The sequence below is a fragment of the Nestor notabilis genome, unplaced genomic scaffold, assembly GCF_000696875.1.
Source record: "Nestor notabilis isolate BGI_N333 unplaced genomic scaffold, ASM69687v1 scaffold23767, whole genome shotgun sequence".
NCBI classification, from domain to species: domain Eukaryota; kingdom Metazoa; phylum Chordata; class Aves; order Psittaciformes; family Psittacidae; genus Nestor; species Nestor notabilis.
In genome coordinates this window covers 5601-30966 of record NW_009936360.1, presented here as the reverse complement: position 1 = coordinate 30966, position 25366 = coordinate 5601, and the positions used below count along the sequence as shown (strand labels likewise).

At 38.8% G+C, this 25366-nt stretch overlaps 1 protein-coding gene across 1 annotated transcript in view; it reads right to left on the bottom strand.

Annotated features, from left to right (window-relative positions):
• Positions 1-8894, bottom strand: part of GPC6 (glypican 6) — a gene marked incomplete at both ends in the record, with an annotated part of 61937 nt that extends 53043 nt beyond the window's left edge. The window contains 2 exons of the mRNA XM_010018311.1: positions 3241-3384; positions 8764-8894. Coding sequence (XP_010016613.1) covers positions 3241-3384; positions 8764-8894 — 275 coding nt within the window. The remainder of the gene's footprint in view (positions 1-3240; positions 3385-8763) is intronic.
• Between the last annotated feature and the right edge of the window lie 16472 nt (positions 8895-25366).

The following is a 25366-nucleotide window of genomic DNA, read 5'->3' as shown; positions in this document are numbered from 1 at the left end:
AATACATCTGATAATTTTAAACCAGTTATATCACTGATTTTGGGGAATATTTAATTTTTTTCACATTTCTAACAGTTTATTTTGATCTATTTCTTATTTATTAAGCCTTGCTTGTTTCAGCTATGACAACGTAAGGAAACTGCTTTCCCTCCTCTTGGAATGGAATAGCTGAATTAATCACACTAGTTCAGGCAAGGATGAAGAAGCACTTTCTCACATGGGTTCAGTACCCGGTGATTTCAGTGTAGGGTTCTTATGAGTTACACTCAACTGAATTAAGCTTATAAATGGGGATATGAGTAGGAGTAAAACCAAATGGTTCAGATATGCTACATGTTTGTATAAGATTGAGATGCAGAGGAAATATTTTCTAAAGTTGGTGTCTTCTGAGGACATGCTGTCAAAGACACATGAAAGCAGAATTGTTTGTCACTTCTTTTGGGGTTTACATCCCTGAATGTTTGGACTTTGCAATGACAGCTTAAAGTTAAGTGGTCTGACAGTGTTTTATGAATACAAATTCCAGAATAGACTTCTAAAAGCATTAATGTAACACTGAACAGTCATTTGACTCACAAGTAAAGAACTGTTTCTTATATCTATAATAATCAAAAGGGGCTTTATTGTTTGACGCTACCATCAAAATACTAATATTGCTGTATGCTTGTATTAAGCATAGGAAATGATCATTGTGGAGACTGGAAATATGCTGTGAGAGGGATTCTCCTCGCATCCTGTTGACAGTGCAAGGATTAGGAGGATCAGAATGAAGCTGGTCCTCCAGGCTCTGTCTATAGTTAATGAAGAGAGAGAGATACATGATTCAGGGAATGATTCAGCACATTAAACAAACACTAAGGATCTAATGTAGGCAGGTTGAATGATGTTCCTGTGAGGCAGGAGTGCAGCATTTATATCCTTCTGGATAAAATTACCCAAGTTGCTGTGAGATGCAGGCAGTGACCTTTCGCAAGTGCTGCTAAGGGATTACAACTCTGAAACCAGGCCTCTGCTCTAATCCACATAAACAGCCTTTCCTCGCTCCAGCTGAGATCAGTGGCCACCTCTGACTTGAGGGATTGCTGTTCTCAGCCCAAAAGGAGATAACACGTACATCACTGCCATTTGGAGATGGATTTGATACCAACACTCATCACTAACAGAATATAAATAGTTATTATTTTAAATATCACCAGCAAGAAAAATAAATACGTATTTGGCTTAAACATTTTTTTAAAGCAACAGCAGCAACGCTAAGCTCTTTGAGTTTTTTTATGAAATAATGGATGAACAAACCTAGTTAAATCATAAGGAGACAAGTTGCCCTTTGAAAATATACAAGTTATTATGAGTTGGAAAGGATTATCTGCATTTGTAATTTTCATTAGTTACAGCCTCTAAAGGCTGGCAGCATATGACACATCTCTGCTTTCAGGATGCTGCTCAGTATTTTCAAAGCTTGTAATTTAAAAAGGATATTAATATGTTTAGAAGTATTCTTCTTATGTCAATATGGAATGTCTCTTAAACCTGCCTTTTTCATTGCAAAAACACTTGAACTGTTCTTACAACATAAGTGTAATCCAAGTTCATCTGTGTTACCAACCTTACTTTTTATGCTTTTCCTTGCACCTCTGTTCACTTTGATGGAGCATGACTGAAACCTACATGCTTTGGTGACTTTTCACTTCACCTTGGCCAATTCTAGATTAAAATTCAGGCTTCTGCACTGGGTGATACACAAGGGCTGGTTTTCTGAATCCAAAGTGAAAGGGTAAAATTAAGATCCTGCCAAATATGGATTTAATATTGCCAGACATATTTTTAGCCTGGGGTCCTACACTGGGTTATGAACCTGCTGCGGTAGAAAGACCTAAGTCTACCATGGAAGTAAACATCTTTTTCTGTTTCTCCTTTTATGATAACCAGGTTGCACTATTTCCAGAAGAGCAGAGAACTAACAAATGTTGATTTCTGCTGCAGGGTAATCTCATGTCTTGACTGGAAATGCCAGGTTATTTTCCATTTGAATTGCATGAAGACTGACAGAATACAGTAGATAGACAGAATACAGCACAGATAGAGGTGACTGGAAAGACATGTCACTGTGGAAGACTACTGTGATTGTCAAAGGAATTTGCTGAATGATGGTGTCGAGAAGATACCCATTTCCTCATCTGAATTAATATATTTGGGTTCCTGTCCAGTGATTTAGTCTGCACATCAGAGAAACCTCTAGACAATTTCAGGCTCATGATCAGAACCATAGTGAGACATTTTGGTGCCCTAGTGCAGCCAGCACCTGTCTGGCACTCAGCGCGAGTGCAGCTCACAAAACCTTATACCCCAGATAATGGTGGCTGTTTCCAGCTAGGGTCTCCTCTCCCCTCACTCTTGCTACACCCCTGAGCACAACTCTCCTTGGCCAGACAGACCAATGGTGTGCAAGTGTTCAGCAATAAGCTTGGCAAGCGGAGGGTGTGTGATACAGTCTATTTTGGTTCAGACACTATACAAGTCTTTAATTTTGCTAATTGGCTTTACCTTGAGATGATTGCTGAGATGGTATTAACAGCTATCATAATTAGCTCACTATAAATCTATAGATGTGTAAATAGAAGGAACATCGAAGTCCAAAATGTGAATCCAATGACTGGGTAGTAAAGAAAATAGTCTTGTGTTAAAGCCTTGTTTTCAAAATGATTGAGAAAATAAAGCAAGATTAATGATCACTGAAGTTTCAGCTGATAAAAGTCAAATTTTGTGATGGATGTTAAAAAAGCAGTGGTAATTTTATAATTGCGTAAATAAGTGGAACAAATCAATGTGCCTTTGCAAGTGTATATGTTAAAGAACTAGCTGCTAAAAATTGCTTTAATACATAAAATTGTTTTTAATAAGGAAAAATAAAAATTATTGCTGTAGATCACTTTTCAAAGAGAATTTGTTCAGCAAAGTACCTGCTGTGGCTCATCTGCTTTTTTGGCCTTCAGGAAAGAGCTTCTTCTCTTTTAACATTTCTAACACATAAAAACTGGGTTATATTGTTCTCCTACAATGCCGTTCTGTACTATTTCAGTGCAGAAAAAAAGATTCACTGAATGCTGGAACAGCTAGCATAGAAATTTTATGGAGTGATTACGAAATTATTAAAAAAATAATTGTCAGAAGTTTATCACTCTTCCACTGTATTACCAAGCCATCTCTACTAATTTGAAAATGGAATATATTTTGCCTTACCAGCCTATCCAAACTTGTGCCAGCAGCAGTTGTAGGGCGCTCCTCTGGGTTATATGGTCTAAACCGGGTATTGAAGTTTTCAGGGACAGAACGGGAAGATCTCAGGGCAGGTGCTGGTTTAGGTTGGCCACATCCTTGGAAAACCTGAAAAAGACATTGCAGGTTATATGAGAATCATAAAAAAAAAAAAGAAAAAAGGAAGCTGGTATTTTATAGCCTCTTTATTCTCTTTTATATATTTGAAATGAGCTTTGATTGACATTTTGATAATAGTGAATTGAGCACTTGCCCTGCATTAAAACTCAGGTTAATAATTAAGCATTATTAATTACTTGGTTAAGGTATAAAAACATATAGGGACCTTAAAACCCTCTTAATTTAAGAAGGTGATTATTGTAAGGAATTAACATCTGAAAGCATTTTAATTGCTGTCTTTCTAAGAAGAGAAATAAGCAAAAGAAGTCCTTTGTGGCAGGACTTAATTGAAAATTGGTTCAGCTTTTGCTAAAAGGTGGTATTTACCCAGAATCACAGCTCTTTCATAATCCCTATCCACAGCTTTTCCTACTTTGTAATTTGGTTTGTTGTCTCAGAGAAAATGTCAGTGATTGGAATAGTCTTATTAATCGGATAACTTTCTTATTCCCTACCAATCTCTCCCTAAAAAAGAGGTAAGGCATATTGAGTGAGCAATAGGGAGAATTATTTTCAGCTAGTGCACTTGTTTTCTAGGTATTAAAAAAATAACATTCAGGGTTATTAAATTTTTCATGTATTTCCATTTGGAAAAAGTTTCAGTAGCATATATCTGGTGGATACTAAAGGACACAGAAAATGCTTTCAACTAGTGGATGTCAAGCATATATCCCAGAGGAACTCTCACAGAACTGCTCAACCGAAAGGAGGTAGAATATTCACAGGTTAAATTTTTCAAGTGCCCTCATGAAGTAGGATCCAAGTATAAGTGCTGAAAAGGAACATATCTATAGGTTAAAGTGGCACATCCATCAGCTCAGATAAAAGCAGATTTAAGACTTACTAAGGAGAGACTCAGTTATGGGATGGCCTTTATGAAAGTGGAAAAATCTTGGCATGTCTGCCAAATGACATAGCAGCCCAACATAGCTATATAGAATCAGATTGTTTAAAATGAAGAAGATAGTCCAGTATGCTGGACCAGTTGCAATTTTGAGACAACTATGCTGATGCAACAAGATTAGGAATTTTCTCCATTTTGAAGAAAAATGGATGTTATAACATCTTTTCTGCTGTTTATTGAGTTTTCCTCCACTTGTAAGCAAGCAATCTCTGCAGATGTCAACTAGTAAACATTCATATTGTTAAAATGGAACAGATGTAGGATTTACTCTTTGACTTGAAGCAGGAATCAAAGGTAATGGTACTGACAGCCTTATGGGAAGATTTTAAAGGTCCCCAAAACATGTTTATTATGGCCAAGATTGAAATGAACTATTCATATGTTATGACTCTCTGAATATGTCTCCATGAATTACCTCAGGGAGAATGAGAATGAGAATAAGGTAAGTGTATGCTATGACTAAGCCTTGCATATGAACTGAGCCATGGGAAACAATATACAGAATACAAAACTTTTACCTGAGTAATAGTCAAGCTGCTGCTGAGCACTGAGTTTGGCACTGTAACTTTCAAATACCAAAGAAGTGTCACTGGCAAATAACAGATTTCAATAATGAAGATAAATGTCTCAGACGCTATGAGGAGAAATCAAAGGTAAATCTATTGCAACCTGACTTCTACTAGAGGCAACCTTCAGGGAACACCACTGAAGTCTTGGTAGACCCAGACTGCAAATCCTATTCTTAAAAAGTGCCAATGTCTTGGGAGGCATCTCAGGCAGCCCACACTGACTGTTTTTGCACTCTGTGTGGTTTGTTTGGCAGATGATCTGCCAGAATGGCTACCGATGTTAGATAATGAAGCTATGAAAAGTGGTTTTGATGATCTTCAGTTCTTGCCTTTCTTTGGAGAAGGGAAATTAAGGTCTGGTTCAGAGCACGTATATTTCTCTAGCACAAAGGACTTGGAGTCTGAATTTCTAAACCACTGCTCCTTTTTGAAAAGCATCTCCAGATATTGCAGCTGTCGGGAATGGGACTTTCCCGGAGGCAAAATAAGGACCTTGTGTGGCTGTCATTCAGGGACATGGCAGCCTCACATGGTTGAGCAGCCTATGAAGCCTGGTGATTTGTGGCCAGACTTCCTAGACAGGCAGTGCTGAATATAGGCTGCAGAGAAATACCATGAAAATATAGAAAAATTCCAGCCTCAGGATGAATTTGAGAATCTTAATATAATATTAGTACCTGGTTAATGTAAACTGTGCTGAAAGAATCAACCACAATCAGCACACAAACAAGAAAAGTTAATGGCCTAGGAACAGAGATGCTCCATTTTATGCAGTGACAGGTGCTAGGATGTGGCTGAGTCTGTATATCCTTAATCGGAAGTACAAAGATAGAAGAAGTACCTGTGGCACCTCTATAATTCTCTGTCTTGATACTGATGTGCACCCATCAAGAGTGGAAGACAGAGGGTTTGTGTCTTCTAAGAAAATGAAAGGCAAGGCACGAACCCAAGCAATAAGCCCTGACTGTCTGCACTGATTAATTGTTAACTCATTGGCTTTTTCTTGGACTACTCCAACTTGCTCTTGGCAGAATGAAACAGCTCCAGAGTAGGTAGCTCTCAGCAGTATAGAAATGAATCAGGCTGTGACACTTTGGCCTCAAGATCAGGCACTGGTCCTTGTCCCCTTTTATTTATTAGTATAACTGTAACCATGAAGATTATTTCTCAGAAAAATAGTGCTGAATAGGAGGTGCATATTTATAGGAAAAAGGTATCAGACAAAACCTTCAGTACTACGTCAAGCAAAGAATGGGGGTACAAACCATTAAACTGGAGACTTAGGAAGTTCATGGTGTATTTTTCTGCCGATGTTTAAAATGAAGGCTTCATCATTCATGAAGAGCATACATTTTTACTTATTTTTATACACTTATTATTTCAGAAAGTGTACATTGTTGCTCACTTAATTTTGCCTCCACATGCAGTCAGTGTGTTATATCAGACATTTATTTGTCTCAAATAAACTTCAATATATGATTGCACCTGGTATAATATAAAACATCATTTGGTGATACTAAGACAAACTGATACTGCAATTTAATGTGACTGACTTTTGAAATAGGGAGAGGGATGGATTTGGGGTTAAATGAACTCTGGGTCTTCTGCCCAGAAAGACGGAAAGATTAGTGAGAGGTCCTTGAGAAGGAAACTGTTTCCATTTGTTCCATTCCTTTTAAAAGAGAAACAACACTATTCAAAATGGCCCAAAATCCTACTGAATACAGCACAGACCCTCTTCCCATACATCAAGCAGGTTTTTAGGTAGAAAAAGCTGCGTATCAGTGGTGAAAAATAATCTATGTGTATGTGGGTGTTGAAGTCATAACGTTATTAGTGCATCATCATTTTCCCATTGTGAAAGCATGCTGACTGACTTGTGGAAAAATAGCTTTGATTCCTGGTCACCACATTTTCAGTGGGTACAGTCAAATGCAAGATACAAAACTGTTTGAAGATTTCAACACCCTGCCTGAAGCTTTCTGAATAGTGTCTCAGAATAATTGACAAGCGTGGCTTTTCTCCTGCATTAGGTCTGCAATTGCATTCCATGCACCCCATTACATCTGGCAAGGTATCTGTCATTTTCACTGAAGCTCTAAGTGGTCAGTATGTATAAGGGGGAAAAATTAGACGACAGATGACTGATTCGAAATCTGCTCATATATCATATCTACAGATCTGACAGGACATTGGAGAATGCAGCACCAAACCCAAAGTCTTTGCCTTCTTACACTTTTCTTTAAGAATAAAGCATTTCCATGCGTTAGGAACTGAAAAAAAAAAAAAATAGATATGACCTAAGAAAACAAGGAAATCACATTTTAGGAAAATAATGGTCTACACAGAAATATAAAAAAGCCTGTCAATGATAGACAGCTCTGTTATCTGTGAAAACATGATAAAATAAATTTCACTGATATAATTCAGTTTCTGTATCTCAAGATTTTAAAAAACATTGGCTAAGGTTTCTCATAGAAAAAAATCTTTACATCGCAAATGGAATTGCTCTGATTTATTACTAAAATATTTCTGAGGGACAGGAGAAACGGCCTGCTCTGTTGCAAACAAGTAGTGAGATGAGCTTGTGCCAAGATGTCATGGGATGCTGGCAGGGGATGCAGCTTCCTGACTAACGGAAAAACTGTGAGAGCCGAGCAAGTAAAAAGGAAAATGAAATACACCTGAGCCTTGGGTTAGTTTTCAGTGAAAATAATTCTTGTTTCTTTTTCTGAGTTAAGAGCTGAATTTGCTGAAGCTAGCCTTTAATTCCCAAAATATTGCAGAGAATTTGGCTGTTAAACACCTTAATCATGCCTGCCAGAACAAAGTCTCATCGCGCAGGATGCAGACAGCTTTTAAAATCCAAGTAACTTCGTGTGAGTTGAAAGTAAAAAGCATCTTGAAGGAAACTCTCAGAAACCTGCAGCACTGGGGCCATAAAAAGCATCTAATTTTGGGTTGGCAGGAAGAATATTAACCTCACATTTTTCCCAGCTATGGCAGCTTCCTTCCAAGCAATGGAAATTCACCAGCTCAAGATGGCAGTCTAGCCAGCACCTAACTGACTACTGGGAGATCAATGGGATGTAGAAACTCCTAGAGCAGAGAACCTGCAAACTGTTCACTTCAGATTTTGAGCTGCAGTGCACTGATGAATATTAAGGAAAAACCATTAATTGTCGACTATTGGGTCAGCAGCACCTGATACTGAATTCAAAGGATCTTATTAACACTAGGTTCAGAGGCGATGATGATCTGTGTACACATACACACACTAAAAATGGAAAGGAGGAAGCTGGTATCATTAACTCTGTTTATCTTTGTGTCAGAATCCAGACAAAACTCTATCAAACTGAGGCCTGGTAATCAGACACTGTCCAATGTAATAATATTTCCCTTGAGTGGCTATTAAAGGAGGTTAGATGGAACATTTTGTGTATTCACCTCAAACACATTGTACTTCAGTCTGACCTAGACAGATCAAAATGTGATTGGAAGTTAATGTGGAGAATCACAGACAAGACACGAGCAGAAGTTACCAAGCATACTTTGCAGGATATTGCTTACAGAGTTACTGCTATTTTTTGATATTCTCTGTTTTTGTTAAATCTCTTACAGCTATAATTTGGAGTTATCTAAATAGTACCTTTCTCCCTGTCACTCCCTTTTGTAAACTTTGAGCTTGCTTAAGTAGGTGGAGGATTCAAAGGCAGTCTGGTGTACTGTTGAGCAAGCAAAAGCAATTTCTAGTGGACTGGACAATTTTTCTTCAAGTCTAGACAGAAAAATGGTGATGTTTTTCCCCCTGCTTGCGACCATGCAGCAACAGAGAAGGCACGACTCACACAGTACCTTTGCTGACACCTGCATGCTGTTTTCTTGCATGTTCATGATGGCTTCAGAAATCTTGACATCAATAGGATCCATGACTGATTCAATGTTGAATGGTCCCTCTAATCTCTCCGCTACCAGAAGCATAGCATCTGTTAAAACACAAAGCAGCCATTCCCTTAAAGAAGGAATACCTTTGGGTGCCTCAGGCAGGCCAGCATTGGCAGCTGGAGGAGTGGGTATTGAATGCTCCTGAGCAGGAGCCCATGGGGACATGTGGCAGCGGGACCATGAAGCCTGCAGGGCAGCTTCCCAGCTGTCAAAAGTATCTTCCACTACTGCTGCCACAATAGAAAGAGGAAGAAAGACTGTAAAAGTTAGATTCATAATAGTTGCCATAACATTGTGGAGCTTGGGGTAAAATTATTTTACACAGCATCACTCCACTTGAAGCAGCCAGTAGTGCTTTGGCATGTACTTATATAGTCTCCTTCCTGCAAGAAAGCAGGAAGATAGAAATGAATCCCTGGGGTGTGTTCTTAGAGTTTGTGTGAGATGGTGAAAACTTTGATATGATATATCAGGGTGTTATAATTAAAGCAGCTGTTCTTTCTGACCTTAATGATCTCATTTTCTTGCAATATAAACAGCAGATGAATATTGGATTTCTGCCATAGCATATAGGTATAAACTGTATTTGCCTTGCTACATTTTAAAGACATGTTTGAAAGTTGTATGCAGAATCATATATTCTTTGTATATTTTGGATTTTGAAAACAATCATTTGCTTAATTTACATTAGAGCCCCTCTGCAAAATAATTTTATCTTTCTATGTTCATTAAGCAGTAAAAACCAAGCAACTGAACAGAAATTACTAACAGTAAAAAAGGTTTTGCCATACATCACGTTTGTCTATACAGAGACACAAATTCATCACACTTTCTGTGACAACAGCTGTGTGATTTATACTATACCTTTGAACATCATATTTGATCTTTTCTCATTTCTTAACATTTTCAGCATCTAATTAAACAGATGCCACTTGCAATTATAACATAATAAACAAAAATCTTAACATGCTCTCTTCTTTATCCTTCAAACTCAGGCTCCAAAAGGTACTAAACAGAATTCTTTCCAAAACAGAACCCATGCGTGCTTTGCTGTTGTAAGCACCAGTCCCACGGCAGCTACATGAGGAAGGCATGGAGCACTCCATAGCCCCAGTGGCAGCCTTTGTTAGCTCCACACTTGGCTGTGCACTCCCAGTTCTTCTTTTCAGCCTGCATGGCCATCTTCTCCCTCCCCACAGGAGCACATGTGTGTGGATGAATGGGAAGAACAGGCTGGCGTCTCACCCTAGAGGTTGAGACACAGAGTGCCATGCCCAGACTGACTTGAGAGCTACAGTATGTTGTTTATATGCACTCAATGCATGCCTAAAAATCCTACCGAAACTGAAACTACTAGGCATGCAAGCCTAAGCACTTTTGCAAATTTATGTCTAATATTTCACAGTATTTTAGGCTGGAAAGAGCGTAATGTCAGTTACTTGGAGTGGGGTATATAGCACTTGTTGCTAACGGTGAGAAATGGTGAGATGATAGGAATTTGATTTCAGAGGTGTTATTTTGACTGTACATTATTTTAAAATGCTTTGGTTTAAACACCTTGCAGTGGGAAACTCGATGAAAACAATACCTAGCTCTGATAGAGGAAACAAAACAGTTTTTATACACACAAAGATCACACACACACATACACAAGCACAGGCATACACTTAAAGATTCCCGCAGTAAGTCAGCTATTTTTCCACATACAAATAGAATTTGTAAGTATAAAATATTTTCTTGCTCACACATTCAGAATGACTTATATACAACATGAGCATGTATACAACATGCCTTAGCACTTTATGAGCAACATGATAAGCCTAAATCCTAGCTGCCACAACCAGTAGTAGGGCATAGGTCTTGGTGGCTGGAATTTGGTAGTTTAGTTCAGGATTAAGGTAAAGATTAGGGTTAATGCATAAAACAGTAACAAAGTGAGGTTTTTTGTGTCGTCTGATTTTGTTTTGTTTTTGTTTTTTTTTTTTTTTGGTAGGAGTAGCCCCCAGCTTAAATTAAAGACAGGTGCCTTTGTATGAGCACACTTTAGTTTTGGAACTAGCAGGTTGGACAAGTCTAGTGCTAAGCTCAAGAACATATTTTGGATAAGAGTCTGTGTTGAAGCAGAGTTCAGTAAAATAAGTAATTGCTGGAGACCTTTCATGAGAATGGGTGGCCGCTTGACTTGTCGTTTCTTCTGATGGCATGGGACACTAGTTATGAATTAAATCTTGAACTGGAATCTCAGCTGCATGGCAGAAAAGTGCATCATCCTTAACTGAACAAGAACCACAGCTTTAAGTATAAAAATAACCTTTCCTCAAGCAAAGTGTCTTCAACTTCAAAATTGATAGTTCTAGGAGATGCAAAGATCTGTTCCTGACATACACAGTTTCTATTTTTAGAGAGAACATCCTCGAGTTCATCAGCTTCTGTTTTCTGAACCCTAACCCTATCCATAGATTTATTCTTTCCTTAGTCTTTGAATTGGAAGTGAGCAGAGGCTGATAACTTCTGGCTGCCAAAGCTCTGACCTTTTCCTGTGCTGAGCTTCCTTGTTTTATTGTATGGTATAGGTCTGATGCTGGGTTCAAGAGCTTGGGTTTGAGTTAAGACTAGAGGCAAGTTTATGTTTCATTCACATGGGCTATAGCTTTATGCTAAAAAAAAATAAAGGAAAGGAAAGAAAAGAACAACAACAACAAAAGAACAGAGAGCAAGATCAAGCAGTGGATCCCAGGTTGTCCATAATCTTTAATTGCTATTTCCTTCTCTAGTGTGGAATGACTCCGGACCACTCCAGGCAAGCTACTCACAACACAAATCTGGGGAGATGTAAGCCTGAAGCAGTGAGGCTGTGAGCCAACAGTATCACTTGACATTAGAGCCCTGCAATCTTTTATTTAGTTAGCACTAGAGGGATATGGCCAGGGACCAATGTGTTATAGGAAAGTTTAATTTGAAATTTCCACACCTTTATTGATGACAGGTACATCTTTATATCAGCAGTCTGTATTTTTGTTTTGGAGCTAGAATGTGGGACAAGACTAGTGTTAAACTAGAAGCCTATACGGGGACATATTTGAAGAGGCAGAGTATGAGAAACGGATTAAATGCTGGGATGAGAGATGCCTGAAGGGCTAAGGTGAAACAGGTTCCTCCTGCAACATTATTTCTGAGGCTGACACAAGTTGTGTTTCCAGTTAAGGCTCATTTTGGGGCTCAAGTCTGACTAGAAGTCTTGGGTAATTTCACAGTTCAGATGAGCTCTTGCACAAATGGAAAACTAATGTTGTTTGAGGACTCATTTTATCTTCTTCAGTTTCAGCAGGTGTGTGGGGCCATGGCTGATTTAGCAGTGACTTGACTGCTGGGTTACTCAAGTCTGCTTCTGGTAGAAGCCTGACAAGCTCAGTTGAGCAAAAGAGGATGAGCAAGTGACACTTCTATGAACTCCTAAATTATTTTCTTAGCCTCTGACTGAGCTTTTCGTTTTATCATTTCTCTAACCATCAAGTTGTTCTTAATATTAAGTCAAACCCATCCAGATGCTACCTGACAGCCGTAGACTGAGAGAAACCTTGAAGATCAAGGCAGTCATATTATTGCAAGTGTGCAAGCCCCTTGGGAACATAATCACTACTGTAGTTAAACAGATTCTACATACCGATTTTTTGAGTTAACTGTCAGTGCCACTGCTCTTAACCTCTTCTGCTAGATGCATGTTGCTCAAAACAGGAGTGGAGACCTTCCTGATAAAGCAAAAGCCACGAGACTGCTGGAGTCCAAAGGTTTAGTCCCAGGGCCCTCAGAATGTCTCTTTTGGCTGGGCACAGAAGCTCAGTTTAACTGCTTTGGTATTCCCTTGTCCACACCAGGATATACTATAGGCATTTGGCAGTTGTTCTTAGAAGGACATTGTTTCATTTTAAGCAATATGTAAGAAAGAGATCCCACAGAAATGTTTGGTTTACTTCACAGATTTTGTTCTTTTTTTAAAATTTTTATTTTAAGTTTGTAATGATAAGCACAGGACAAAACTGACCACCATGCTAGGTGATTTATTGTGTAACTTAAAAATTCAGAAGGCCATGTGTGAATTTCAAGACATGACGATGTTTTGTGAACTCTGAGCATCTTCAGGCAAAATAGTGGATAGACTAATAATATAAATAGACAAGAATCTGCCTCTGTTTTCTAGGAACTGCATCAAGCCACTGTCTTTTTGCCTTATGTTGACACCAAAAGTGATGTCTTCCTGTTTATGTCACATTTCCTTCAGGCAGGTTTCCAGAAAACTTCCTAGTAAATCCCAGATTGAAACAAAATGAGCAGGGACAAGAACGCTGATTTATGAGACATCTCACAAGTGGAAAACCCCCCAAACTAGACTGAAATACAAAGTTCCTGTAAAAACAATTAGCACCTCCTTTTTCTTGCCACCTCTCTGTCATCGAGAAAATGTGAAAAGTCTGATAGGAAAGACTCAGGGAGCTGATAAGGGAAGGCATTTTTTGGGTCTGTGTTAGCTTGGCTGTGACATCAGTTTTTCCTTTCATGCACACTTTTTTCTTCTATTTTTAAATTATCAGTGAGAGTCCAGCAGGGGCTGAGCTTTCCCCAGAGAAATCCAGAAAATGGATTTCTCTGCATCTATGGAGAAAATCTCTAAAAATGTTGTTTCTTCAGGGAGAAGAAGAATGGTAAAATACTAGATTGCATGTCCTATATAAAATCTTAAAGTATATTTTGTTTTGGGGAAAAAAAGGAGGAAACTAAATTTCCCGTCAGGAGGTTTCTGTTTTTTCTAGTCCCATGTATATGGAGAACTGTGAAGTGCTTGTTCACACAGTTGCTTGTGAAAGAATATAAGGATAAATTTTTATTTGGGAAGCTTCAAAGGATTTGTCTATGGACAAGTCCATGGACTGAACAAGAAGAGAGATGAACCAGCTGTAAACAGACTGAGCAACTTGCTGTAGTTGACTATGACCTTGAGAATGGCAATGACTGTTTTGGAAAAGGATGTAACTGTTAAAATGCTGAGCTGCAAAGCAGTGCTCATTTGGTAGCTTCCCAACCTTCTGACCAAAAGCAAGGAGGGAGGCAGGAGGGTTGCATTTACTACGCCATGTAGGCAAAACTCAGTGAGTTCCATCATGACACTAAATATAAATAGTGGTCATAAAATCTTTAGAGCATTAGATGGTAAATTAATGAAACAAAATAAAAAGTAAAAATTGAAAAGTGAAATATGGGTACATAGCAGCTTTTTAGAAATATAATAACAGAGGAAATACATCCCTGTAATACTCTGCCAAAACTTTTGCTGCTAGATTATGATTTACTAAAAAAATTCAAGAAGAGGAAAGTAGAACTACACCTTAAATTTAATTAGCTGCCAAGAACTCTTTTCTCAGGAAATCAAATAAGACATGGCAGTGATGCCAAAACTGCTGTTTTACTTAGGGTCCACAGACCTCTTTTTTACTTTATTATTCATATGAGAACACTGTATGGTTCTATTGTGATGAGGCTTACTTGACAGATTTCGTCTCTGACTATTCAGTATGAATATTCAGTTTTAAGCTTATCTCTTACAGTATGGAGGCAAATGACTAGTCCTTGCCCAAGGTTTAGGTGAGTGAGCAAACCTTGAGACACCGCTGGATGTGGCATGAGATTTTCTTGGAGGTAACATGTAACAGAGTATACAGCTGATCAAAAGTCACAGTTAGTGCCATGAAGAATAGCAGGATTTCACAGATGGTTAGCAGAACAGGGAACAGTGAAGAAAAAGTACCTAGGTGGTTTGTTTACATGGGAAAAAACAAGGGTAAAGGAAGAGATGGATTAACACGGGCTGGGAAAATGGGGAGAAGAGGGCATATGAAAATGTCACCCATGTGGAACCACTGGTGATTAGCAAACTTGATGGCTGCCTGATCACTGCAGTATGCTCTATATTCTTATGAAACTCTTCTCCTAAACGTTTTCTGGTTGGCAATAATAGTGTGGGTATGCATCACATTCTCTGTGCATGTATGTATAATGCACTCATTCCCCTAATGAACTGCCACAGCTGCCAGAATCCCGTCCTTAGTGTGTGGCAGAACTGTTTCTGGGAGAACATTGGCAATGAGCAAGACAAAAGTCAGACCCTATACAAACTCCACATCAGTCTTCAATGCGTTCTAAAGCTTAATAGCACTTCATGGCAGTCTGAGATCTGTTCACCCTCTCAGCCTGTCTGAGCCAATCATTTCTGTAGCTCTGCCTAGAGCACGGAGTTCTTCAAAGGAGTAGTGAAGAAGAATGCAGTCCTGAAAGTGCCTACTGTTAGACTGTACACAGAATCCCACACTCAATATTAGAAATAACTAGGAAAGGAACAGAGCACCAAATAAAACATGTTTATATTTGAAAACAAATCTACAGTGAAATAACATCTTGGATATCACATTGCAGAAGAAGTTGTAAATGTAAGCTTTCAAATATGACACAGATAGATAGTAATCTAACATTCTACACTCTTGAATTAGAAGATTTATTGGAGGAGGTAATAGAGGCCAGCCAAACTGCAGGTGACATGAGGACATGTTAAGGTTCATTGTCTATTCCAGCACAGGAAGGGTGATGTAGAATATGAAACTAGAGGATCATATTTCATTAATTTCTTAATGTTATAATGAAGATGCCTTGTTAATCCCAAAACTATGTGACAAATTCCTTAATGTTGCCATAACTATCAGAGAACATCTGGATGCTCCTCAATTCCTTTGGTAAATTCAGCCTTTTATTCTTCTGAATCAAAGAAAACTTTTGCTCTGTTCTATGTGGGAAACCACAATTGCTATTAAGATCTGAAATACGTATTTCTCAGGTACCAATGCCAGATTTTTGAATAGACATCCTATGAGAAACATCTTTCCTGTTACTTTACCACTAAGCTGACTTTATGACTTTCCTTGCCATAAATAAACAATCAACCTATGGCCAGCTTTGCTGGCATGGCTCCATCCCAACAGAACAGCTCTTAGGGAGGTGTCATACACAGTTGTACAGACAAAATTGATTTTTGCCTCTCATCTTATTGATTAATATGGAAATGTACTGCAGATATCTCATTGCATTTAAAACCCTGCCACTATGCAGAGAATTTTGATGCCTAACAGCATTTTCTCCCAGTGAACCTCAATGCAGCAAATAAAAATAGCGGGTTCCCCCTCCTCCCCTAAGGTAAATGTTTGAATCCCAAATGATTGCATACATCAAAGTTGTCATAAATCAATACAGCTGATACGACTAATCTAATTATTGTTTTGATATTTCTCTTGAAAGGAAAGAGCAATGTCTGTGTGTTTGCCCAGCTGCACTAACTATATTAAGGGGATGAAACAGAACTAATCAGTAAGCTAGGGGCAACACTGTAAAATCCTACACTTGAGCTCCTTAGTTATTCTAAATTATCTGTGTCCTAATCTTTTAAACAGTTGGGAGATCAAGAGTAAAAATGTTTGTCCAGTGTAGAGAAGGTCAAAGTACTATAAAAAGCTAATGTTCATCACACAAGACCACTTGCCTGATAAGTTGTAATCATCTTAAATATTAATAACAACAAACAGACAGTGTAGCAGAAAGATCTGTTCCCACTGAAACTTTCACAGCAGGAAAAAAAATGTTTTCGTTGAGGGTGAAAAATTTTAAAATGGAACAGTTTTTACAAAAAGATGGCTGGTTGCACATTGGCTTCCAAGCCAGTGGCCAGGGAACCATTGCATTAATTGTCCCTCAAAAATCTTTATTTTTTAAAATGAACATTTTCCAACAGAAGGAAATTCATCCAATCACCTCCAGTTTCATCCAAGAGAGATTAATGAATATGAATTAACCATATTTTCCCATAAGACTGCTGAATGTCATAAAAACAGACTGGAGAATCTAGGAATGTATGGAGATTTTTCGAGATCAATTCTCTGTAACTTGAAGGCCTGCCTGGTTCCCCGTACACTAAATGAGGAGATGTTCTCATGCAATTCCTCAACTTTATGCACATGCACTTAACCCAGATCCTCTGCTTACTGGAATAACAAATGGTGAAATTCTGCTATCACTAGGCTGGCTAAAGCTCTGAGATGTTAACACTGATTTCATTGCAGCTCTGCCACTTCTCTATAGGCATAAGCAAAAACAGTGTGCAGAACCACTAGCATAGAAAGGAATAAGAAGAATTAGGCTCTATCCTATGCTGTTGCACCCACGGTTTATTGCTATCAAAATAACACTGATTTCAGATTTTCTGAATGCCAAACTGTAAAAAAAAAGGTATAACCTTTAAACATTACACCTTCCAATGAAGCCATTAAGATTATTATTAATACTTCTACCTGCCAAGCAAATAGGGTGTGATCCAAGGTCTGCTAAAGTCACAAAGCATCTTTTCAACAATTTGGTTTAGAGGATGCTGTTCCAATTTTGTTTCCCTTTGGCTAAGTGTACAGCAGCAAATGAACAACTATTATTACCAGTGCTGTACTGACATCTGCGGACAGTGATATACAGAAATAAACATGTTTTGGCAGGACAGGACTAGGTGGTAATTAAGTTGATATTTTTATTCCTGTTAAACAAAGTGAGCCATTCCAATTTTGGCTCCACTTAAAACATGGGGGAGAAAAATCAGTGTTTGTCAAATGGAATAGAATGGCATTGATGGGGGAAATTGTTTTTTATGTTTTCAAAAGAAAGCAAAAGCGAGGAGGCAGAAAAAATGCAGCGAACACTACTCTAAAATGGATACAGTAATGACCGCTTCCTTAAAATGCTGCTTACAGTTGTCATATATTTTTTCAAAGAAAAATAGGAAAAATAACATCATCTAACACTGCTGTGCTACACTAGATAGTGGATCCTATCTGTTAGGAGGGGAATCCAGTTCACAGGCACTTAACATTGATGGCATGCAGTAACTAAAAGAGGCCTCCAAAGATATCTCAACTTGGTTCTACTTCAGTAAAAGGAAAATTTAAGACACATTTTTTGTTCTCACTGTTTGCCACAAGCTCTATACAGAAAGTTAACAGTTAATAATATAAATAATGATGATTAACTCAGTAACATTATGTTCCTCTCCCAACAAAGAAAGAATACCAAAAGGCTTTGCTAATACTTATGTCAGCCTAGCAACATATAAATATAGATAAAAAAATAACATCTATATTTTCTTTTAGAAAATCAAGTTAGGCAACCTGTTCTTTCAAAGGTGAGTTGAATAAATGGAACTGGAACAAGTCTGTTCTCTTGGTGACGATCACTAAAACCATGGAATAGAAATATTTATTTTGATTATTTCAAACATGTTTTTTTCTCGCTCTCTCTGGAAACACAACAGCCATTAAGTTCAACTCACCCCTTGCACTGACTGTATTGCTTAACTTTTTTTATTTGTTTATTTTTCTCCAAATATTGGTGTGCTTGGTGTTAGTTTACTACAAATCTGTTGAGGAGTTTTTAGTCATGACCAAATTATTGTGTCTGTGTTTTAGATGAGTTTGTTCAGCCTTGTCACATGTACCAGCCCGCAACTTCTTGACAGAAATATGACACAGAGAAGTTTCATTAAAACATCAGTCACTTCAATGTAAAAATGCAGTATGTGAAGCACAGTTCTTATTTTTCTCTTTCCTTTGATAAGAAGGAATCTCACTAAATTAAAAAGAAAGAGACTTTGGCAAAGAAAGAATATGAAATATTTCTATACGTCTATTACACCTCTTACTACAAAGCTTTTCCTTCCTTCTTTCCTGTGGAAAGGCTAGAATATCTAATCAAGGGCTGGAAATCTGAGCAGCCAATTACAAAATACACAAGCCAGATTGGCAACAATTCCTACTTGTCATTTCCTTTAGTGTAAACAGTTCAGTAGAACTGAAAATCCATTTATATTTATGAAATCTGTTTTTTGACATGTAGTGAGAAATGACTGCAGTCATGGCATGATTGCATGCTTCTGGATGCTGCCTGAAGGAATGAGGGACGCAACAGTGTTCATGTGTCTCCTCAGTCACTTTCTCCTGTCCTGCTGCTATCCTGGATGCATGATGCAGCCTGGAAATCTACATGGAGTAGTGAAAAAGAGGACTGAGATATTATGCTTGGAGGAGATATCTTCCAAGAGACAAAGCAGTGGCAGAAAACCGGCCAACTGTGCCTGCCCAGCTCAGTGTGCAGTCACACAACCTGTTTAAGCCAACGGAAACAGTAACTTATTCTCCCCCACACCACTGAGGACAAAATTTCATCCTGCTCCATGCCAGCACTGGTGCTCAGGGAGTACAGAGACAGCTGCAGGGAAGATGGAGGTGATTGGAAATAGAATCGCTTTTTCAATCAGGTTCATTTTCAGCAGGGTGTGACTGACTGCAGAGCAGCCAGAGAGATGAGGGGAATAGGAAGAAGGCTGCCTTGCAAAAGGCAGCTTGCACAAGGATGGCTTTTGCAGGTACTCAAACTGGTGCTGCCATCTGCTTCAGGATCTCAAGTGGCACATACCATCCCAGGTGTTTGCAAGAAGAGGTGAGTGCAGGGCAGGATGAAAATGGCACCTGGGCACTGTGAAAACAGCGCCAAGAACAAAGTTCTGCCCAATTTCTGCTTCTCAGTTCTCCTTTCCTGCATCTGCTGTTGTTCTTACACTTTTGTTATTTTACAGTAACCACTGTGTGCTTCAAAAGTACTTGGGATGTTTTGAATGCCTCCTCAGAATAAATGAAAAAGAAAACATCAACAGTAAAATGACACCTTGATATGCCAAAACATATATGCTTTTCAATGAATGTCTGATATAAAACTTAATTGTTCCTAAACAAAAAAGGTGCCCATAAATCAATCTTGTTTTAAAAAGTAAATGTTTTCTAGACCTTTGTATTTTGTGGAGAAGCAGGAAGGTGTAACAATAAATGCTAATCAGGAAGGGTGTAATGGGTTGTACCACCTTCTGTTCATTCCAGCTCCCTGACTTTGTGTGCCTGAGAAAACAGTGAGCAGGTTGTAATAGCAGCTTAGTAGGTTCTTCTGGCTGATTAGAAAATCTGAAATACAGGGGAAGAATGGGGGAATTGCACACTGAAGAACAAAATTCTTCCTTTGCACACTGAAGAACAAAACAATTATTCATGAGGACAGAGGCCACTAAAGACATATTTATTCACGATATTTTTGTTCAGTTAAAGATGGATATTTATTATTATTGTAATTTACAATAAATCTAAGGGTTTCTGAAGTGTGGTTGCTTTGTAGAGCTTCAAGTTTGAAAGAATGTGATTTCTCAGATAAATACCGCCATTATGCAATTATTTATCCCTTTACCATTAGGGCATGCTCTCTGATTAATAGTTTTATGGATTTGCTTACAAAAGAGATTGCATTGTGTTATGCATGTTCTTGACAATGAGATAAAACACCCTTGTTTGCACTCAGTTTACTTGTTTCACACTTAGCCTACCAGTTTGTATAAATCACTTGTTCACATTCTCCCTGAACACTTAGATGAGTCATGAGTAAAAAACCATGGCTCTTTGTAAGCTTTGCATTCTTTCCTTTCTCTTAAAAGTGGACCATATTTTGTGTGGATATCTCCAATCCCACCTTACCCAAAACACTGCTTGATGGCATGGGAAATAAGATAATGACAGTCTAATCTGAAATGCATCTTGTCTGCTCCTACTGCTTTCCTGCAGTATGCAGCAGACTGTGCAAGCATAGTTTAGGGACAAGAAAAAAAGTCTCTGCTGGCAGATGCGTTTTTTCCTCATGGGTCACACACTGAAAAAAATTCCCAGTTATCACTGGAAGGTTTACAGTGCATTTAATTTTGTTAGAAAATTAACAGTAATTTCCCTGATGTCCCATATTTCCCTAAATATCATGCACAAATTGGATGCAGTCACCAGAAAGACATTTTATTTACCAAGAGTTTAATTGAGTTTGAAGCAAGAGAATAAACAAGACACTTTTTTATTCCAGATAATGAAGAAGTATAAGAGACCACATATCCAAGTATACTGAATTTCTAGGTTAATGTTAACGTTTGTTTTCATACCAAATTATCAGAAAAGACAGGTGTCTGCCACCCCTTAAGCTTTCTATAAAAGGCCTCTCTACAGTTCACTCCAAGGCACGTGGATGACAAATCTTTCTCTATTGCAGCTAAACTAGGAGAAAGTACATCCAAGAGAGGGAGGGCCACCCAAAGTGCCGTGCATTAGCTCCATCTCCCTGAAAAGAGTCATTCCACTGTTAGTATTGCCAGCAGAGGAGCAAGGACTACTGGAAAATGGAGCATACATTAGACTAGGAGTCAGAACATGGAGCAGGGCTATGTTACTGGGATAAATATCTTGCAGCTGTTAAGTAAGGCACCTCTCTAGCCAGAGCTGATGAATCCTGCAGCACAGAGCTGCAGATAAGAGGTCTTCACCCAAGTAACGATCCATTTGGCTTTTTATAACAGTTGTAAAAAACTTCACGCTGTTCTTCGAATCCTTTTCTTATTTTATGTTTCATGCTCTCTCTACTGCACTATTAATGGCACACGTCATGAGGTACTTTCTCCAGTCGCCATTATTTGTTTTAAAGAAAAAGATCAAAGAATTCTAATTGCAAAGTCTGCTCCAATTCATCTATTACTTAATGTTAAAATGCATCGTGAAAGGCGGCAAAATAATTTCTTCTTTGTATAGGCTTTGGTGAGACCTATTTTTATGATCTAGATTACCGAGGGTTTGTCTATTTATACTATTTCTATAGAGAAGATTAGAATTTTACCCATTTGAATATAGATGCACTTGTATTTTGCAGGGCCGTGCTTTATGTATGCATGACTATGTACATCATGCATGTGAACACACACACGTGTGCATCTGCCAGCATGCATACAAATTTCATAATTGAAAGTGCAAGTAAATAGACACCCAGACACACAGATGCATATCTGGCTGCAAACTCCAGGATCTTTTTCTAGTAGCTTGTACCAAGTTATGGCAAACAGACCCAAAATCTAGAGCACATTTATGCATTTTAGCAGAAACTTCCAGCCCTGTAAAAATACGGTCTTCAAAAGCCACTTGTTGATTTGTTCTTGTTTGTCTTGGATCTATTCAACAAAGGAAATCTAATGAAATTTATTCTTCAAATCTTTTGCTAAATTTATAATAGATACTGGATGGTTTCAGGGATTAAGGACAGGACAAGACAGTTTTATTCACGCGAAATATTATTGGCATATTCTGTGCATTTGCAGGGCATGATTATTTATGCTTCTTAAAACTGACCTGCACAAAAGTCCAGCAAAGAAACTGGGCAGAGAGGTGGGCAAAAGACAGTGCTCCTCTCCCTTGAAAATTCAGTAATTTTGCAATGCATTTTTGTCTTGTACATTACTATGATTTACAACTACTGCCCACAGAAAGGGGAAAACACTATAGAAAATGAGATAAATTATTTAATGGTTTCAGCTTCATAATTTGTAAAATGGAGCAATTATCTGCTCCAGTTCCTGGGGACTCCACATGCTATGGGACTGGGCAGTGGGACATCTCTCCAGCTGGCTGGAAGAACATCCCCTGCCTCATGATGGAGAAACTAATATCTTGCCAACCACCATTTTAGAGCTGGGAGATCCTGAGGTGTCTGGTCCTGAGTACAGAGCAGGGAGCTGCAGGAGTGCAGAGATCTCCATGCGTGTATTCTGCACGGCAGGGCTGAGTCAAATTAGCCATGTGAGATTTATGTGCAGGCTGGCAAATGTGCATTTGTATATGTGTACGTATATGTATGTGTGTACGAACACAGTCCTGCACACATAAAGCAGAGACTCACAGAATAAAACATATATGCATCTACATCCAAGTGGGGAAAACTTTAAAATGGAGATGAAATTATGTGAAACATCTGATTAAATGTTTTTGGTTTCCTTTTTTTTTTTTTTTTTGACAAACTAGTGTTTTTCATAGAAGCCCTTTTTGTCAGCACTTTTGTGATTGAGTCCAGCTGGGAGCTGATCAATACTTCACTGCACAGCTCTCAAAAGGCCATGTCCAAAAGTGCATAAAAATTAAGCCATTCATTTAGTCTTTATGGATGTTAATCAGTAGGCACACTGGCAAGGAAGTGAGAAGTCCTCACCTAACTTCTCCTGTTCACAGAGGTTTCAGGATGCAGAGTTCTGCATTTTTCCCCCTTCAGTAGGTTTTCAATGAAAAAAAGCCCTGTAATGTTAAGTGGTGAGTTGAGCAATGACAGCCCTTGTGGCTGAGCTCTGGTGCGTACCACTGCCTGCAGAACCTTGGATGTACGAGTGTGCATTTGTCTCCAACCAAGGCTGTGGAGGGAATGCAGTGGTTGTTTTATGTGATAGCGAAAATCAGAACCCTAACTATACAATATGACCTTGACTCAAAACTAGTTACCCGTCTGGTATACTGGAATAATTCCAGAAATGACACCATAATTTTTTAGAAAAGTTGGGGACAAAATGTAATGTATCAGTTTTGCCTATGATAAGCAATTTAGGGCCCTGGCAGGGCTCATACAGAATAGCTTCAAGCACTGATGGATTGCTTGTGTATTATCCCTGCTGATTACCGAACACTGCATCTGGATAAGACCTTCCCTCTGATTGAAGATCCAAGGTGCAGACTTTGATAAAAGTGAATTAAATGACCACTCTGCAACACTTTTCTAACTGCAGGCAGAAGACAATGTGAGCTGGAGCTGAAATTGTGTCTCATGTATAATGGGAAGGAGGAGTTTGACTCAATGATCCTAAGCATCTTTTCCAACCTAAATGATTCTATGATGTCAAAAGGAGATCACTGTCACCAACACAAAGATCAGACTGATTTATTGGTAATAGAGGATTTTTTCCTATTTGCACTTTAAAGTCACTAATATTAAATAAATGTGCGTTTTCTTCCAATGTTATGATGATGTAGGCACAGAGTAAGTAGATTTCTTTAGTAATGAAATTAAAATGAGTATCTTGGGCTAGTAGAAGCTGCTGCTCAATGTTTTGCTTGATGTACCACCCTAGGAGCACAGCTCCAGAGGGGCATCCAAAACCTTGGGCATTAGCTATTTCTGACTAATGTGCCCATTGACCTGAAAAACAAGTGGGTTCCTGCCTCCAGTGGGAAATGTGCCTAACGCTGGGCATTTTTTCATGCCCTCCTCTCCCTCATTGGCCTTCCCACATGCGTCAGGGCTGTGAGCGGCTGGCTACCACGGCTCTCCCAGAGGACTGGTATTAGCGAGACCCCATCCCTTCCCTGCTTGGTGCACAGGAACTGCTCAGTTTCTTACACTCAGGTTGTGACCTCCTGGGTCCCAGTAGCTCCAGCACGCTGCAACACTTCACCAGACCAGCTCTTCCCTGACTCAGGGCTCTGCAGTCCTGCGGCTTCGCAGCAGCCCCAGGGTGATCACCCACCCACAGTGCAGAGGGCTTGGGGGAGACTCCACAAGTCTCATGTTGATAGCTGATATGTGGTGCCTCCCTGCAAGCCCCTGCTGAGTCCAAACCCTTTAAACCTCTTCCTCCTCCTCCCCATCTCATCTCTGGCTTTCTATTCTGCTTTGATTTATCCTGCTTAAACTTGGGCACTGAACTGAAGTACCAGGGTTTGAAGCTGGACTAAATTAATATGTGCACGAGAAAATCACTGGCACCAATGACTGCATGGGGTTATTTTCCTTTTATTTTAATGCTAATCACTTAGCAGTCATGCCTGGCTGTACAAATAAACCAAGTGTTATGCCTATTTGGGCTATGTTAGCTAGAAAGAATTACAGTGAGAGCTCTGTGAGAATAGGCTGCTCAGCAAGGCAGTGGCAAGCAGAAAGTCAGCTGCATTCTTGATGTTTCCTGTGGAAACACGTCTTTACTCATAGCCTAATCTGTTCTGCAAATTGTCAAGTGAGACCCCAGTTTGAAAATAAAATGTGCTCTCCTTCTTTCATCAGGTTAGTTCACCTTCAAAAAAATTCTTTTTTGCTTTCTTTCTTTCAGAAGGTGCAACTGTTTCTATAGAAGCACTGCAGCTTCTGGGTTTCTCATAATTTCAGGTTTAACTCTTTTTCGTTCCTTTTTTTCTCCTTCTGTGATCCATTCATTAAACAGAGGCCAGGTAGAGAATAAAGAAAGAAAAAGTGATGAAAAATAATTTGCCACATACCACCTCGCTTTACTGCTGTAGATTCAGCTCCCTCCTGAAACCCTTTAAAAGAGATAAATCTTCTGGCTTTTTTCTGGTGTTGTCCCCAGCAAGAGAAAACCACCATATATGATTATCTTTAAAAGAGTAAAATTGGCCTTTCTTGGAAATGGTATTACAACAACTGTTTCTGAAGGAGGATATCAGGAGTAGAGGCTTTGATCAGAAAAAATGAAGGGAATGTAAGGCAATATAGTGCAAGGATGCTTCCTTTCAAAATGGATGTACTGCAAAATTTAGGAGGT